This window comes from Bison bison, unplaced genomic scaffold, assembly GCF_000754665.1.
Source record: "Bison bison bison isolate TAMUID 2011002044 unplaced genomic scaffold, Bison_UMD1.0 scf7180017864525, whole genome shotgun sequence".
NCBI classification, from domain to species: Eukaryota; Metazoa; Chordata; class Mammalia; order Artiodactyla; family Bovidae; genus Bison; species Bison bison.
The window spans coordinates 11,216,457-11,234,268 of NW_011495076.1; the positions used below are offsets into that span (position 1 = coordinate 11,216,457).

Here is a 17,812-nt window from a genome sequence, read left to right on the forward strand (position 1 = left end):
CCTTGGAATTTCTCATGCAAGAATACTGGAGGGAGTTGCCATTTCCTTCTCTAGGGGATCTGACTGATCCAGGGATTGAACCCCAGTCTCCTGCCTTGCAAGCGGATTCTTTACCATCTGAGCTACCAGGGAATCCTTGATTGGCCCTTGGACTTTGCAGTCTCTATGACAACTAGAGATTATATGTAAAATAATTGGCAATGTGCCTGTGGTATAGTAGGTGAGACATTAAGAATAATTATTTTAAAATAATAATAATTATTATTGAATTGTGGTAACAATTCCTATACTCCTAGTTTTCAGTATTAATCTAGATAATCTATTTTGGCTGCTGCTGCTGCTGCTAAATCACTCTAGGGTGGGCCCAAGACCCAGAAAAATTGTCTGAGAGATAGAACTGTGACAAAAATTGCTCCAAAAAGAATTATCTCAGAGATTTAACTAGAACTAAAGAAAAAAGGAGCTCTCCTCTTAAGTTTTTAAGTCTGACTGAATGTATCTATCAGTGTACATTTGGTTATGACAATCATAAAATCCTGATACAATTAGCTTACAAAATAAAGGAAAAAAATCTTACATGATGTGTGCAATCCATAGGTAAAGAATTCTCCAGGGGCATATAAGCAGGATTTATTTGCATTCCTCTTGGATTTTCCTCTCTGTACCTTTTGTTTTTCCTCAGTTTATTTATCTTCTGGGCAATCAAATGACCACATAAGTCGCATTGTCTTACAACATCATAGAGAGACAAAACCTTCTCTTTGGTGGGTCTCCTTTAAAGACTGAGTAAATTCCTAGAAGACTCCAGTAACCTGCTAAACCTCCAGAACTGCAACACAAGCTCGTTCTTAAAACAATCTCTGGCTAAGGAAACGGGGCCACCAGGGTTGGCTTAAATTAATCAGAAACTTCCTCTTCCTTGTCAAAGAGTGGATGTCTAAAAAAAACCGCTGGGTGAGCAAGGACAAGCTGTGTGCATGGCTGGGAATAAGCTGTGAGACTGTCTGTTCAATAGCTGAGAATAAAGCCAGCAGAGAACAAAGGCAAACTTATGGAGGGATGTTCACATGCAATATTACTTAGGAATTTATGGATGAGATGAGCCAACAAATTCCTTTCATACTTACACCCCATTATAAGCTAGGCTCTATCATCTAAAACCAAAAGTTCACTGGCTAAAATGCTTACTCAAAGCATTCCTCTGAATCTAACAGGTCTTTATTTTTACCCACATGAACTATAAAAATCCTTCAGCATTTCCTATCTCTGTTCTACCAGCTATTCTTATACATTCTCTTTTTTCTCACTTCTTGCCTTTTCTTATGCTGTCCTCTTCTTGCTACTTTGCTGCCTTCATGTCTACCTCTTAAAATCTTAACTTTCCTTCATAACTGTATTTCAAATGTCATCTTTTCCTAAAGTATTTCAGAAATGTCTCAATTTAGCAAGGTTTCTGCTTTACTCAAACTCCAGGGAGACTCTCTGACTAGCATTAAATATACATATATATATGTGTGTGTGTGTGTGTGTGTGTGTATCTACTAAGATTTACTATAAAAACAGTATTGGCAATAAATATTTTTAATTATTCTCATAACACAGAAGAAAGTAAACAAAAGTTAAGTGACTTATACAATATCTAGATGACAACTTGGGTTAATATTGAGATCCATATCCTTTCCCTCACTGTCTCTCGGATGTGCCTCACCTCACTGACTCACCATCATGTGGTCTCTTAAATAGTGTCTCACTTGACTTTTAGTTTCCTATGGCACATGTATGATTCTTTGCATACAACAAGTATCGAATAATTTTTTGGTTAATTGAACTGCTTGGTTTTATATCTTGTTTCTTGATTTATCAATAATTGTTGGTTGGCCAACAGAAGATACTTCTTTATATGAATACACATGGGCCAGTAGTGTCTACCTTTTTAGAAGTACATTCTGTACGCTGTGCTGTGCTGTGCTAAGTCACCTCAGTCATGTCCCAACTCTTTGCAACGTTATGGACTATAGCCCACCAGGCTCCTTCTGCCCATGGAATTCTCCAGGCCAGAGTACTGGAGTGGGTTGTTGTGCCCTCCCCCAGGGGGTCTTTCCAACCCAGGGATCAAACACGTGTCTCCTGAATTAGTAGGTGGATTCTTTACCACTATGCCACCTGGGAAACCCACATTCTGTTTACAAAAAACAAATTCCCAATCATCATTGTCACCAGTTTGCACTGAATAAGCAATCTATGCAACCACTACAAAACAAGTAAGCTAATTTGATAAAGAGAATGTTTCAGCATACAATTTCAATGAAATAAGTACCACATACAAGGGAGAGAAGATTGAAAGAAATTAGTATCAAGGGAGGAGGGAGGAGGGTTTAGGATGGGGAACACATGTATACCTGTGGCGGATTCATTTTGATATTTGGCAAAACTAATACAATTATGTAAAGTTTAAAAATAAAATAAAATTAAAAAAAAATAAAATGACAAAACAGAAATGTGAAAAAAAGAAAAAAAAAAGAAATTAGTATCATTTCCTCAAACCCAAAAGTTGAATAATGATTAAGAAAATAGTAACCTTATGCTGTGGGATTAGACAGAGAAAATTAGTATAAATAACATATTTATGTAGAGAATTAGTCAAATTTGTTGTAAATATACTTCTTGAAATCTGAAAACAGACGAGGTAAAAAGAATTGTCACATCATTCAAACAACAAACAAAAAACTCACAAAAAAATAAACTTTCAATTAAAAAGCTAGATTTTTAACCTCATGTGATCTTTGTCTGATAATACTGGTGTTAGTGACTTGTTATAAAGTGGAAGTCCTTTGTACCAGAGAAAAGGAGGAAAGATATAATTCTCCTTTTTTGTAGTCTATTTGGGAATTAATAAATAGAAAAGGGATGCTTTCTCCAAACTTTTCTTAAAGTTTTAGGTTTAAAATGTCCGTTATTAACATTAACACAACTCAGCCCACTGATTTACTGATGAACAGTATCTACACTACACGATAGTCAGAATTCACTTTCTTTAGATGAAATGTTTAAAGTAACAATCAAAATCTTTCATAATTTTTCTCATTTTCTAAAAGCTCTAAAACCATAAACAAACCAACAACAGCCCCTTCAAAATGTGTAGAAAGGGCTTGTACACGCTTTACAGATTCTAGAGATTAATAAATGAACAATGAGAAGGCAATAGCAATCAAAGAGATATTATCTTATCTCTTCCCTGCTTATTATTCCAGGAATTTGTGATTTCAACACAGAAGTCTGTCTAAATGCCTTAGAGTAGTGTGAGGCCTCTTCTATCCTTCTTCACTTCATCTTTAACCTTTGATTTTTGGCTCAAAAGTAAAGTTATATTGTGTTATAATTTTTTCCTTTTTCTATAAGGTATAGAGCCTCTGAATCTGGTAGCTGTTAGTAATGCTAAAATAGTTAAAATTTAGCCATGAACTCATGAGAGTATTATGATACGTTGTGCTTCAAATGGGAAATCTGAAGATTTCACAGAAAATGCTATAGCAGATAAGATATGTAATTAGATGGATGTTTATAGAGATTAGGTAGATAAGTAGGTACGTAGATAGATAGAATAGTATAAGCCCTATAAAATTATGCATTTTTTCCTGCACCAATAAATAGTTTTTAAATGTTTATCTATTCTGTACCAGCTTCAAAAGGGCAGAAGAAAACACCATTTACTAGTCAAATGAAATTTCTTTTTTTGTCATCAGGTGCTATTATTGATTTTAATCTCACTGACCTCCTCAGATCTGGAAACACTTACTGTTCTTTGCATTAGCAGAGGAGAATCTGTTCCTTCCTCTTTAAAACTTGGGTCCATACCGATTATATCCTCAATAATGTCCTCCATCTAGCAAAATATAATGCATTTAGAATATTGTGCATAATGATAAAAGTTGCTCTTCAGTCTGAATTCAGAGAGAAAGATTTTAGCAATCTTTAAAAGTAAATTTTAGAATATTTCAATTAAGGTTATATGTGTATCAAAACGCAGAATATTTTAGAATTTGAAGTAATCCTAACACTGTGATCTGTGTTGCTTTTCCTTACATTCGCTTCTGCCTACCGGCTGGTGATGGCTAAACAAATCACCCTTGGCTACTCCAGTGTCTGCATAAACAGAGTAGTTATCATGAATACCTTGAGCCAGAGCTTATATACTTCATTTGCAGACAGATGACTGCCTACAAATTTTATTTTTCTTTTAAAATATTTTGATAGCATCTTATAGGTGGATATTCAAACTTCATCCAATTAGTCCACATGAATAGAAACTACATGGAAATGTATTATCCAACTTTCTTTAATGATCACTAATAATAATAACTATAATACTATCAACAACAATACTAATTGTAGACACCATAAATAGTAACTAACACATATGATGCAGCAGGAGCTGTTCTAAATGCTTTGCACACATCAGCTCATTTATCTTCACAATGACAACATCATTGTCTTCACTGTATACATGAGGAAAGAAATTCAGTAACCTGTTTCAGATTATATAGCTAAAGAGTGACAAAGGCAGAATTGAAATCTAGAAATCTGATTCTACAGTCCTAACTTAAATCAGTTTTTCACTTCCTTTCTCAATTCCTTTCTAAAACAACCTTCCTTTTCTTCTGTACTTCAGCTGGAGGGAATATTAAAGCTTATATTTTTAAAAATACCATCACTTTCTCTCTCACTGTCTCTATCCCCCTACAGCTCTAGTTCTCCTCTTGGCCATTATATTTATTATCTTTAGTGAAATTTTAAAATATAATGTAGGTGCAGAGATAGTAAGAATGTGGAATTTATGTAACTGTAATACTCTAAATTTCCCATGACATGTGCAGAAACAACTAGGAATAAACAACTCTGGGAGATATAAAAAATATTTTATGATTTTGTTAATGTTATCCTCTAAGCAAGATTTCTGAGGACCTTAGAGAATCAAATGTTCACAAACATCTACTAAGATACTCCCAAAGGTGATATGCCAAAAAATTGGACTATTATTTATATATTTATTTAATAAATATTTATTAAACAATATTTACTTCAAGACCTTGGTTTAGTACATGCTATAAAAGCAAAGAGCACAAAGTATCTGCCTTCATAGAACTCAAACTACTGAAGAAACAGACAAGAAACAGCTTAATAACAAACAGTGGTATGAAGATATTAAAGCAGGTTAGGAATAGAGCTTGATAAGAGTGAATGTTATTATATGAATGAGCCAAGGATTTACTGATATTTGAACAAAGACAAGAATAACATGAGGAAATGGTTGTGCTTTGAAAGAAAGCATAAAAGAAGACCTAAAGGTAGAAACAAGCTCATGTCTTTGAGGAAGAGTGAGGGGCCAAGGGGAATAGAAAAGAGTGAGCAAGAGGAAGAAAGAGTTGAGATAAAGATGAAACGTAGGTAAGGAATTTACATTGTAGAATCCTATGGACCAGTAGAGTCCAGCATAAATTTCCGCAACAGTGGGAATGTCCTATATCTGCACTGTCCAATACAATAGCAAATACATATGGCTATGAGCACTCGAAATGTGGCCAATGTTACTAAGGAACTGAAGTTTTAATTTTATTCAATTTTTAAAGATTACATTGAATTTGGATTAACTTTAAAAACAAACAAACAAACAAAAACACGTGTCATTGGGTACCATACCAGAGTGCAGCTCTAGGCCCTATTTGGAACTTTAGATGTTCGTGTGCACTGAGTGATCTTTAAAGCATCTAGGAAAATAAATATGCATACTTTGTTTCCTTTGGTCTGTCTACTCTCTGAAAGTTTTCAAGTATATTATTGATTGTTACCTACCTCAAGTTTCAGTTTTATGATATTTTTCTTATTAATATTCCACCATTGAATGGACAACAAATTTGTATTGAATAGATGTGGAAAAGACCTGAGGAAAGAAGGATGCTAAACACAATTCATGGTATGTGGTTTAACTTTGGAGTACTTATAGTTTCCCTAAAAATTTCTCAAATAATTTATCCCTTTCTTTCTGTAAGATTACAATATAAATGATCCAGTCTCTTACATTAGTGGGGGTTTCCCAGGTGGCTCTCGTGGTTAAAAAAAAAAAAAGAACCCTGCTATCAATGCAGGAGACATAAGAGATGTGGGTTCAATCCCTGGATCAGGAAGGTCCCCTGGAGGAGGGCATGGCAACCTTGCCTCCATGGCAATTCCTGCCTGGAGAATCCCATGGACAGAGGAGCCTGGTGGGCTACAGTCCATAGGGTCACAAAGAGTTGGATACAACTGAAGTGACTTAGCACACATGCATGCTTACATCTATAATTTTTCCCTCTTGTCTATAAACATGATCATTTATTCTATTCTAGATAGAAACCCTGCTTTTGTACATGTCAAATTTCATCTTTCTTGGAGACTCTGCTTTTGCCTTTAATAACACCTCTATTCCTCATTTCTGTCATCCACCAACATGACTATTATTTCACCTAATGATGCTGGCTTATTGGAGATGCTGGCTTATTGGAGATGCTGGCTCTTCTATTATCCTAAATTGACTTTAAAGTCTAATCCAAAGCATTGTTTCACAGCTTCCAGGAATCTTCATAACTAGTCACCTTGGAATCCAATTGTTATTTTAAGAAAGGCAACATACATAACATTTTTTTTTTTTACCAGATGAAACAGAGTTAACCGATTAGATATAAGAAATCAGCAAAATAAGCATCATAAAAGTAATAAATGAAGATGATAAAATACAAAGGAACCACAAAATATTTTGACTAAAGTAAAAATGGTGATAATAGGCATGGAAAAATGAGACTCAAGGACAAAGGAAGAGATTTGTAAGATTTGAAAGATTAAAAGTAAAGGTCTACTTTTAAAAGACCAAGAATTAAGCTTTTCAACAATTCTGGGAGCAAGAAGACAGCAGGATAACATTTGAAGTGTTAAAGATAAAGACTTTTGAACCTAGACATTTATAACCAATAAAATATTCTTCAAATATGTGCATAAGATAAAATTTTTCTTAGACATGAAAACTCAGAGCTTTTAGAGCAAAAAAACCTTTGGAAAACACTTTTAGAAAATACACTAATCATATAATAAACTATGAAATGACTATAAAATATAAGAATGAGTGCTCATCATGTCCAACTCTTTGTTACCCCATGGACTGTAGTCCACCCGGCTCCTGTCCATGGGATTATCCAGACAAGAATATTGGAGTGGGTGGCCATTTCCTCCTCCAGGGATTTTCCCAAGCCAGGATCCCACATCTCTTGTGTCTCCTGCATTGGCAGACACAATGACTGCCACCTGGGAAGCCCAAGTGACAGTAAAACATTTTTGATCTAAATAAGAAAAATGTGTGTATGTGTATACATATTAATATTTGAATATATAAATTTATTCTAAAAATATCAATTCAGAAAGATAGGTGAGAAGAAGGAGATAAGATCAAACTCAGGGAGCTGTTTACCTATAGATACAACACAGATATTGCTAAACAGTGATACAGATAAAGAAAAAAATATAACTATGTGTCTTAAGTTAGAAGTAACAAAAAAAGAAAACCTTAGCCAATGGAGGATAGAAAAAAAGATTGCAAATAAGGAAACAGAAAGCATAGTAAATAAAAATGTGAAAAAGATAACAATTAAATACTAATGGTAAAGTAACTATAAGAATGTAAATGACAGCATGAAAAGGCAAAAAGATATGACACCAGAAGATGAGTCCCCCAGGTAGGAATGTGTCCAGTAAAGTACTGGGGAAGAGCAGAGGACAATAACACCTCTATTAAGCAGAAACAATGCTCAGTTGTGTCTGTTGATGAAAGTAAAGTCTGATGCAGTAAAGAACAATATTGCACAAGAACTTGGCATGCTAGGTCCATGAATCAAGGTAAATTGGACATAGTTAAGTAGAAGATGGCAAGAGTGAACATCAACATCCAGGAACTGGTGAACTAAAATGGATGGGAATGGGCAAATTTGATTCAGATGACCGTTACATCTACTATCACAGGCAAGAATCCCTTAGAAAAAATGGAGTAGTCCTCATAGACAACAAAAAAGCCCAAAATGTCGTACTTTGGGCAACCTCAAAAACAACAGAGTGATCTTGGTTTCTTTCCAAGGCAAACCATTCAGTATCACAGTAATCCAAGTCTATGCCTCAATCATTGATGCCAAAGAAGCTGAAGTTGACCAGTTCTATAAAGCCCGACAACATCTTCTAGAACTAAGACCAAAAAAAAGATGTCATTTTCATCATAGGGGATTAGAATGCAACAGGAGGAAGTTGAGAGATACCAGGAATACCAGGCAAATTTGGACTTGGAGTACAAAATGCAGCAGGGCAAAAGATAACAGAGTTTTGTCAAGAGAACATGCTTGTCATAGCAAACACCCTTTTCCAACATCACAGATAGTCAATACCAAAATTAGATTGATTATGAAATTTGCAGCCAAACATGCAGAAGCTCTATAAGAAAGTCAGCTAAAGCAAGACATAGAGCTGACTGTGGTTCAGATAATGAACTTTTTAATACAAACTTCAGTCTTAAATTGAAGAAAGTAGGGAAAACCACTAGGCCATTCAGGTATGACCTAAATCATTTCCTTTATGATTATACAATGGAGGTGACAAACAGATTCAAGGGATTAGATATGGTAGAAAGAGTGCCTGAAGAACTATGGACGGAAGCTTGTAACATTGTACAAAAGCAGAGACCAAAAGTAACCAAAAGAAAAAGAAATGCAAGAAGGAAAATGGTTGTCTCAGGAAGATTACAAATAACTGAGGAAAGAAAAGAATTGAAAAGCAAGGGAGAAAGGGAAAGATATGCTCAAGTGAATTAATTCCAGAAAATAACAAGGAGCGATAAGGCTTTCTTAATGAACAATGCAAAGAAATAGAGGAAAACAATAGAAGGGGAAAGACTAGAAATTCTTCAAGAAACTTGGAGATATCAAGGAAACATTTCTTTCAAGGATATTTCAAGGATAAACATTTCATTCAATAAAGAACACAAATGGTAAAGACCTAACAGAAGCTGAAGATATTAAGAAGAGGTGGCAAGAATACACACAAGAACTATACAAAAAAAGGCCTTAATTACCCAGATAACCATGATGCTGTCGTCATTCACCTAAGCCACACATCCTGGAGTGTAAGTAAAGTGGGCCTTAGGAAGCATTATTATGAACAAAGCTAGTGGAGGTGACAGAATGCTAGTTGAACTATTTCAAATCTTAAAAGATGATGCTGTTAAAGTGCTGCACTCAATGTGTCAGCAAATTTGGAAAACTCAGCAATGGTCATAAGACTGGAAAATGTCAGTTTTCATTACAGTTACAAAGAAGGCCAATGTTAAAAAATGCTCAAACTACCATACAATTGCACTCATTTCACATGCTAGCAAAGTTATGCTCAAAATTCTTCAAGCTAGGCTTCAGCAGTACATGAACCAATAACTTTCAGATGTACAAGTTGGGTTTTGAAGAGGCAGAGGAGCCAGAGATCAAATGGCCACCATTCATTGGATCACGGAGAAAGCAAGGGAATTTCTGAGAAACATCTGCTTTTCCTTTATTGACTACACTAAAGCTTTTGACTGTGTGGATCATAACAAATTGTGGGAAATTCTTAAAGAGATGGAAGTACCAGACCACCTTACCTGTCTCCTGAGAAACTGAGACATCTATAAACGGGTCAAGAAGCAGCAGTTAGAACCAGACATGGAAGACTGGTTCAAAATTGAAAAAGGAGTACAACAAGGCTTTATATTGTCACTCTGCTTATTTAACTTATATGAAAAATGCCAGACTGGATGAATCATAAGCTGGAATCAAGATTGCTGGGAGAATTATCAACAATCTCAGATATGTAGATTATACCACTTAATGGCAAGAAGTGAAGAGGAACTAAAGAGCCTCTTGATGAGGGTGAAAGAGGAGACTGAAAAAGCTGGCTTACAACTCAACATTCAAAAAAGCTAAGATCATTGCATCAGGACTCATCACTTCATGGCAAATTGATGGGGGAAAAGTGGAAACAGTGACAGATTCTATTTTGGGGGGCGGGGTTCCAAAACCACTGCGGATGGTGACTGCAGCTATGAAATTAAAAGACACTTGTTCCTTGGAAGGAAAGCTATGACAAACCTAGACAGCATATTAAAAAGCAAAGACATCACATTGCTGATAAAGTGATAGTCAAAGCTATGGTTTTTCTAGTAGTCATGTACAAATGTACATGACTTTAGACGATAAAGAAGGCAAAACACTGAAGAATTGATGCTTTCAAATTGTAAGTGCTGGAGAAGACTCAAGAGTCCCTTGGACGGCAAAGAGATCAAACCAGTCAAAATTAAAGGTAATCAACCCTGAACATTCATTGGAAGGACTGATGCTGAGCTGAAGATCCAATACTTTGGTCGTCTGATGTGAAGAGCCAGTCATTGGGAAAGACCCTGATGATGAGAAAGACTGAAGGCAAAAGGAAAAGGGAGCAGCAGAGGATGAGACAGTTAGATAGCATCACTGATTCAATGGACATGGATTTGAGTGAACTCCGGGAGATGGTGGAGGACAGAGGAGCCTGGCATGCTGCAGTTCATGGGGTCAAAAAGAGTTGGAGACCACTTAAGGACTGAACAACAAAAACAACAAAGAAGTTAACATACTGCTGGAGAAATTATTATTCAAACTGGATTTTTTCAAAGGTATTTTAATGTTTTGTCTATAAGGGACACATTTAACATAAAACAATGGGGAAAGCTGAAATTAAAGTGCAAAGGTGTACTACAACAATGACCAAAGGGAAGCAACAGTAGGAATGTTAATATTAGACTATATGAAATTCAAGATACATTGAAGGAAAAATAATACCAAGTGACCATGAATACATATGTACCTAAAATAAAAAATCTATAGCAACATCTGTCAGAAATCTATGAAAAAAATCAGTAATTGTAGTTGAATACTTTAGTTCACCCCTCTTCAAATCATAAACCTGAATTAAACTTTCTCTTCACCTATTCTATAGGCCATATCTGGTTCCTGTCATGCTCTATATCACATCACTTCTGAAATCTTAAATTCCATTATCTTACTCATCAAATGCAGTATTCCAGTTAGTCCAGTCTAGACTCTCTATGACTGATCAGCTGAAATTTTTTATTTTATGACTCTCTATGCCTTTACCCTATTAACTTTTTGCCCAATCATCATGAATATCCCAGGAGTTCAATCTTTCCACTTCGGTTAACTCTGAATTCAAAGTAGAATGGCTCTTGCCCACCATCTTACTGAAATGTCTTTTGTTGCTATTTTCTTTGACTACTTGGCTGATCAATTCAGTAGACATTTATCAGTCCTATTTTTTCTACCACATTTGAGTGTGGGGGTCATTTCCTCCTTCTTTAAATCAGCTCCTTCAGTGGCACCGCACTAGCTATCCTTTTAGTTTATCTTTACAGACCTTTTCCTCTCACCACTCCTTAAATGTTGGCGATTCCCTCATTCCCAACCTTGGTTTACTACTCTTATTGTATTCATGTTCTCCAGGAGCTTTCTTTCTCATCCAAATTTTCAAGTACTAGCTAGAGGCTGAAGACTCTTAAATCTCTTTCTCCCTCTTGATTATTCCTCCTCAAGGCAAACTTGTATATCTAGCACTCACTATCATTTCTGCTTGATGGTCTCATAGATACACAGTTCTAACATGTTCTAATATAAGGCCTCCTGAGAAATCTGTATGCAGGTCAAAAAGCAACAGTTAGAACCATATGTGGAACAACAAACAGACTGGTTCCAAATCAGGAAAGGAGTACGTCAAGGCTATATATTGTTACCCTGCTTATTTTACTTATATGCAGAGTACATCATGAGAAATGCTGGGCTGGATGAAGCATGAGCTGGAATCAAGACTGCTGGGAGAAATATCAATAACCTCAGATATGGAGATATACCATACTTATGGCAGAAAGTGAAGAAGAACTAAAGAGCCTCTTGATGAAAGTGAAAGAGGAGAGTGAAAAAGTTAGCTTAAAACTCCACATTCAGAAAACTAAGATCATGGCATCTAGTCCCATAGTTTATGATAAATAGATGGGGAAACAGTGGAAACAGTGGCAGACTTTACTTTGCCAGACTCCAAATTGGCAGACTCCAAAATCACTGCAGATGGTGACTGCAGCCATCAAATTAAAAGACACTTACTCCTTGGAAGAAAAGTTATGACCAACCATGACAGCATATTAAAAAGCAGAGACATCACTTTGCCAACAAAGGTCCATCTAGTCAAAGCTACAGTTTTTCCAATAGTCATGTATCGAAGTGAGAGTTGGACTATAAAGAAAGCTGAGCACCAAAGAATTGATGCTTTTGAACTGTGTTGTTGTAGAAGACTCTTGAGAGTCCATTGGACTGCAAGGAGATCCAACCAGTCCATCCTAAAGGAAATCAGTTCTGACTATTTATTGGAATGACTGATGTTGAAGCTGAAACTCCAATACTTTGGCCACCTGATGCGAAGAATTGACTCATTTGAAAAGACCTTGATGCTGGGAAAGATTGAGGGCAGAAGGAGAAGGGGACGACAGAGGATGAGATAGTTAGATGATATCACCGACTTGATGGACAAGAGTTTGAGAAAACTCCCAGAGTTGGTGATGATAGGGAAGCTTGGTGTGCTGCAGTCCATGGGGTCACAAAGAGTCAGACAAGACTGAGCGACTGAAATGAACTGAACTGAATATAAGGCCTCATTTCTCACTGTGCTATGGAAATAACCTCCCCACTGATCCCTCTCTCACTCCAGGCTTCTTCTCCTACTAGCTGATAGAGTGATATTAAAGTCAAATCCGATTATGTCACCATAGTCCCCACATTTGAGCGTTTCAAGTATTTGGAATTACTTAACATGGAGTACCAGCCTTTCTGTGATTTGTCTATTGCCCAGTTCTCTGGTGTCACCTTCTGTCAATTTTGCCTCTCATTTTCTCCTCACTTCATGTTTCTTTGCTCATGCAATCTTATTAGATAAATTGCCCCACTAGTCATCTTTGTCTAAGTCTACTTGACAGACCTCCAAATCAGCATGGTACTTCTACACTCCTACGTATACCATTGTCCTTTCTACATAATAGTATATTTGTTTCATTTTTTTTTCTCTTCCCTTCAACTTAGAACTTTTAGAAAGTATAGAGGATAAGAAAAACAAGACAAGGAATAATAAATGGCAACCCACTCCAATACTCTTGCTTAGAAAATTCCATGGATGGAGGAGCCTGGTGGGCTACAGTCCATGGGGTCACAAAGAGTAAGACAGGACTGAGTGACTTCACTTTCACTTTTCACTTTCAGCATAAAGATGCTATAAAGATGCTATGATAAAAGCAATTTTTATTCATATGACATAGCTGTTACTATAAAGAGGCTATGATAAGAGCAATTTTTATTCATATGACATAGCTGTTACTATGAAAACTCAGAGAATTAGGCACCTAATCCACATAGAGTATCCCCAGGGAAAGAAGAAACCTGAAATGAATTCCAAAGAGTCAGTTGGAATTATAAGTGGAGACTGAATGAGTAGTTGGTAAAGAAAGGTTATAAGGAAGACGAACCTGGCCACTGTGAAAGTCACACATGGACCATATAGTTGAAGAACAGAGCTCCATGCAAATGTGAAATGATAAGTTTGGGTCAGGTGGCAAGGATTAAGTGGGAAAGAGTCCTGTGTACCCATGAGTTCAAATTTGAATTTTATCCTGGAAAGACCCAGGCTATAAAATGCTTATTTGACTTTATACTTGATTGTCTTACCTTTAATCACCAAGTTACTCTTAATTCCAACTCCTAAATCCTGAATCTACGGAGGCTGTTACAGATTTATTCTGTGGTAGCTTTGATTTCTGGGGTCTTATTTGAATTAATGATGTGTTGGTGTGCTGCGATTCATGGGGTCGCAAAGAGTCGGACACGACTGAGCAACTGATCTGATCTGATCTGATCTGATCTCTGATGTCACAGGAGGATAAGTATAGAAGAAAGAAATACCCAAAAATTGGCAACCACCATCTCCTGAGCATTCACACTGCCCTTGTGTTAGAAACTTTTAAAATGTAAGTGACATCACTAAGTGACATCACTAAGATGGAAACACAGGTAGTTCCTGAATTCAATCCACCTCCTGAGAAGAACAATTAATGTCTATTCAAAAACAAAACACCACTAAGAGAATCCTAGAGCATGGGGGTGAGGCTGAAATACCCCTGAAACTCAGAGATCAAGGCAGACTGCATCAGAAGGTGAGAGAAGCAGCTGCACGTTGATCTCATTGACCCTCCTCTAGTGATAGGGACAGAACGAAGGGACAAAATAGGTGATTAAATACTTAATCCCACTAGGGGAATATAGGTAGAAAAAGATGGAAAGCTCCTGTAAATTAAGCATTACTAAAGAAAGCAGGTTTGCTAAACCAAAAACCAAGCAGGTTTGCTTAGCAACAAAACCATACAACAGAAACACGACACATGCCCCCAAACAATAAAGCAATGGTGGCATGAGACCCGCATCCTTCCCAATAAGCTCAATAAGTTAATGACCCTCCCAAATAGGCTCTGTGAACACAACAAACAATTATTTATGGGAAGGTGACTTTTCAAAATGAAAGACCCTCATTGTACTGAGACTTGAAAATATTTTTCCAAAGTGCTATGACAGTCCCGCCCTAACCATACAGGAAGGGACAAGTAAAGTCCACTGCCCTGTGTGAGGGAAGAACTAATGATGGAAACAAGGTGTCTACTCAAGAAAGACAGAGAAGGTCTTCTCCCACTCCCCACTTTTCCTTTGGTTATAACTATAGCCCACTAAGTTCTCAGGGTACAGCATTTCTTGCTCACCAACTTGTAAGTCTCAAAAGCATCCTATTCTAGTAAATCTCTTCTCACCTACCACTTTGCTTTTGCTGGACTCTTTGCATTGAGACATGAAGTACTGTGGTTCCAGAACTCTTTGGAGCCCTGGAAACGACACCTATTGGTTTCACTAAGACAGTACAACGCTATGCAGAGAGGTCTCTGACCCCTGGTTGCTCCAGTGGGAAAAGAGAACCCAGCGGGGACAATCAGTCACCTTCAACATTGTGAAGTTGCTTTGTGGGAGCCCCTACTTTGATTTCTTACCATGGGAATTGAGAGGAATCTATGGGATCCAGTTGCTGAGAATCTATGATAGAGAAGCAGGGAGGGCTTGTAACACCAACACACAGATCTTGGCAGATAGTCCTTTAATGCCTGAGGAGCAACCCCAACCAGCAGCTTCACTTGTCAGCAGAACCAAATCAGGGGTACACTCTGACCAGATAATTGGTTGGGGGGGGGTTCAGATTTGACTGATTCAGATCCTCAAAGGAGTTTTATCAGTTGTAGAGCCCATTTGCCCATACTCAGGCAAGATGATGAGTCATAGGCCCCTGGCAGCCTCATCTGACCAGAAGAGCTAGGGACAACTCCTGAAAGCTGTGTGGTATGGTGGTGCTCAAGCCAAGAGGCAGGTGGATAAGCAGAGCAGATCACCCCCAGAGCAAAGCCAATACCAGTCATGGATCTTCCCATGCAGGCACAGACAAAAAGATTAATTCATAGCCAAGGCTGAGGGTAGCTCCTGGCCTCTGTCTAACCTGAAAACATCTTTGGAAAATTGAAAATAGCCTGGAGAGGCCCAATCCCCTCCCTCCCAGGCATAGGGGCTGAAACATAGCTTCATCCACTGTGAATAGTGTCCTCTGACTCCAACTGATCAGAAAGGTTAGCAAAATTACCTGAAAGCTGTACAGCACAGCCACACTCAAGCTGAGCAAAAAGCAAACAGAACTGGAGAGCAAAGCCAGTGGTGCTGTTCAGCCAAGGAACTTGGGTGTGGATCAGATTGAGTTAAGATCACAAAGAGCTTTACTGGTTTTAGAGCAGCTTCTCTTACTGTCTGGGCAGGGAATCTAATTAATAGTCTTGCTCATCATTGAATACAGCCTTCAATCTATCCTTCCAGGGAACTTAACCAGAGCACAAGGGAAGATACATGGCCCATTCAATAGCCCCACATACAGTGGCACTTGAACAGAGAACACAACCCGTGACTTCCGCTGTAGGGCAAAATCAGTGGCCTCACCTGACCAGGGAATGCAGTGCATATTCAGGCCTTATTCAGGCCCCCAGACAATGAACTACATAGGCCCAGGGCCCTGGCCTGCTTCTCTGCTAGGAGAGGGAAGCTAATTCATAGCTCCATCTGCTATATCTGCTACATTCAATCCCAACTATCTAGTTCAGTTCAGTTCAGTTCAGTCGCTCAGTCATTTCCGACTCTTTGTGACCCCATGAACCCCAGCACGCCAGGCCTCTCTGTCCATCACCAACTCCTGGAGTCCACCCAAACCCATGTCCATTGAGTCGGTGATGTCACCCAACCTTCTCATCCTCTGTCGTCCCCTTCTCCTCCTGCCCTCAATCTTTCCCAGCATCAGCGTCTTTTCAAATGAGTCAGCTCTTCACATCAGGTCGCCAAAGTATTGGAGTTTCAGCTTCAACATCAGTCCTTCCAATGAACACCCAGGACTGATCTCCTTTAGAATGGACTGGTTGGATCTCCTTGCAGTCCAAGGGACTCTCAAGAGTCTTCTCCAACACCACAGTTCAAAAGCATCAATTCTTTGGTGCTCAGCTTTCTTTATAGTCCAACTCTCACATCCATACATGACCACTGAAAAACCATAGCCTTGACTAGACAGACTTTTGTTGTAAGCCTTATTAGAGAATTCAAGCAACTACGGAGTCCATTCAACAGCCTCACTTGTGTAAGGAACAAAGTCAGCAGTCCTATCCAGCTGCTGTCAGCTGGTGGCACAACCCCCAATCCATGCCTGGCACAAATAGATCATAATAACAGGAATTACCTGCATGAAGACTTTAGTGGCAGACTCACCCAGAAACCAAAACTGAGCAGCCTTGTGAAGAACTGTCACTGACAAAGCAAGCCTGTAAAGTCTGCAAGGGCAGTCCTATTAATCAAATGCACAGAAACCAACACAAGGCATTAAGGATCACAAAAAGTCAGGAAAATATGATACCACCAAAGTAAACTAATAAAACTCAGATAACTAACTCTAAATAAATGGAGATCTGTGAACTGCCTGATAAATCAATAAAGAATTCAAAATAATCCTTTTAAGGAAGTTTAGTAACCTACATGAAAAAAAAATGATGTCTTTTTTATTATAGAGCACTGGGATACAAAAGTAGGAAGTCGAGATACCTGGAGTAACAGGCAAATTTGGCCTTGGAGTACAAAACAAGCAGGTCAAAGGCTAACAGAGTTTTGCCGAAAAAATGCACTGATCACAGCAAACACCCTCTTCCAACAACACCAGAGAAGACTCTACACATGGACATCACCAGATGGTCAATACTGAAACAAAATTAAGAAATATAATAATCTATTATTAATAATTCAATACAAAAACATATAAATTTTAACAGCAATAATCGAGGAGAAGTACAAAGAATACAAATTCTACTGAAGTTACTTGCTATCAATTTAAAATAGGGTGTTACTAGCTGGATTTAGAAAAGACAGAGGACCCAGAGATCAAAATGCCAACATCTGTTGGATAATAGAAAAAGCAAGAGAATTGCAGAAGAACATCTACTTCTGATTCACTGACTACGCTAAAGCCTTTGACTGTGTGGATCAAACAAACTGGAAAATTCTTAAACAGATGGGAA

At 37.7% G+C, this 17,812-nt stretch overlaps 1 protein-coding gene across 3 annotated transcripts in view; it reads right to left on the reverse strand.

Annotated features, from left to right (window-relative positions):
* TFEC (transcription factor EC) overlaps positions 1–17,812 on the reverse strand; it is a 96,146-nt gene that overhangs the window by 41,128 nt on the left and 37,206 nt on the right. For 2 of the 3 annotated variants that reach the window (XM_010831201.1, XM_010831199.1), the window contains exon 3: positions 3,797–3,883. The exons of the other annotated variant lie outside the window; for it this stretch is intronic. In XM_010831201.1, coding sequence (XP_010829503.1) covers positions 3,797–3,883 — 87 coding nt within the window. The remainder of the gene's footprint in view (positions 1–3,796; positions 3,884–17,812) is intronic. 3 annotated transcript variants of the gene reach the window in all.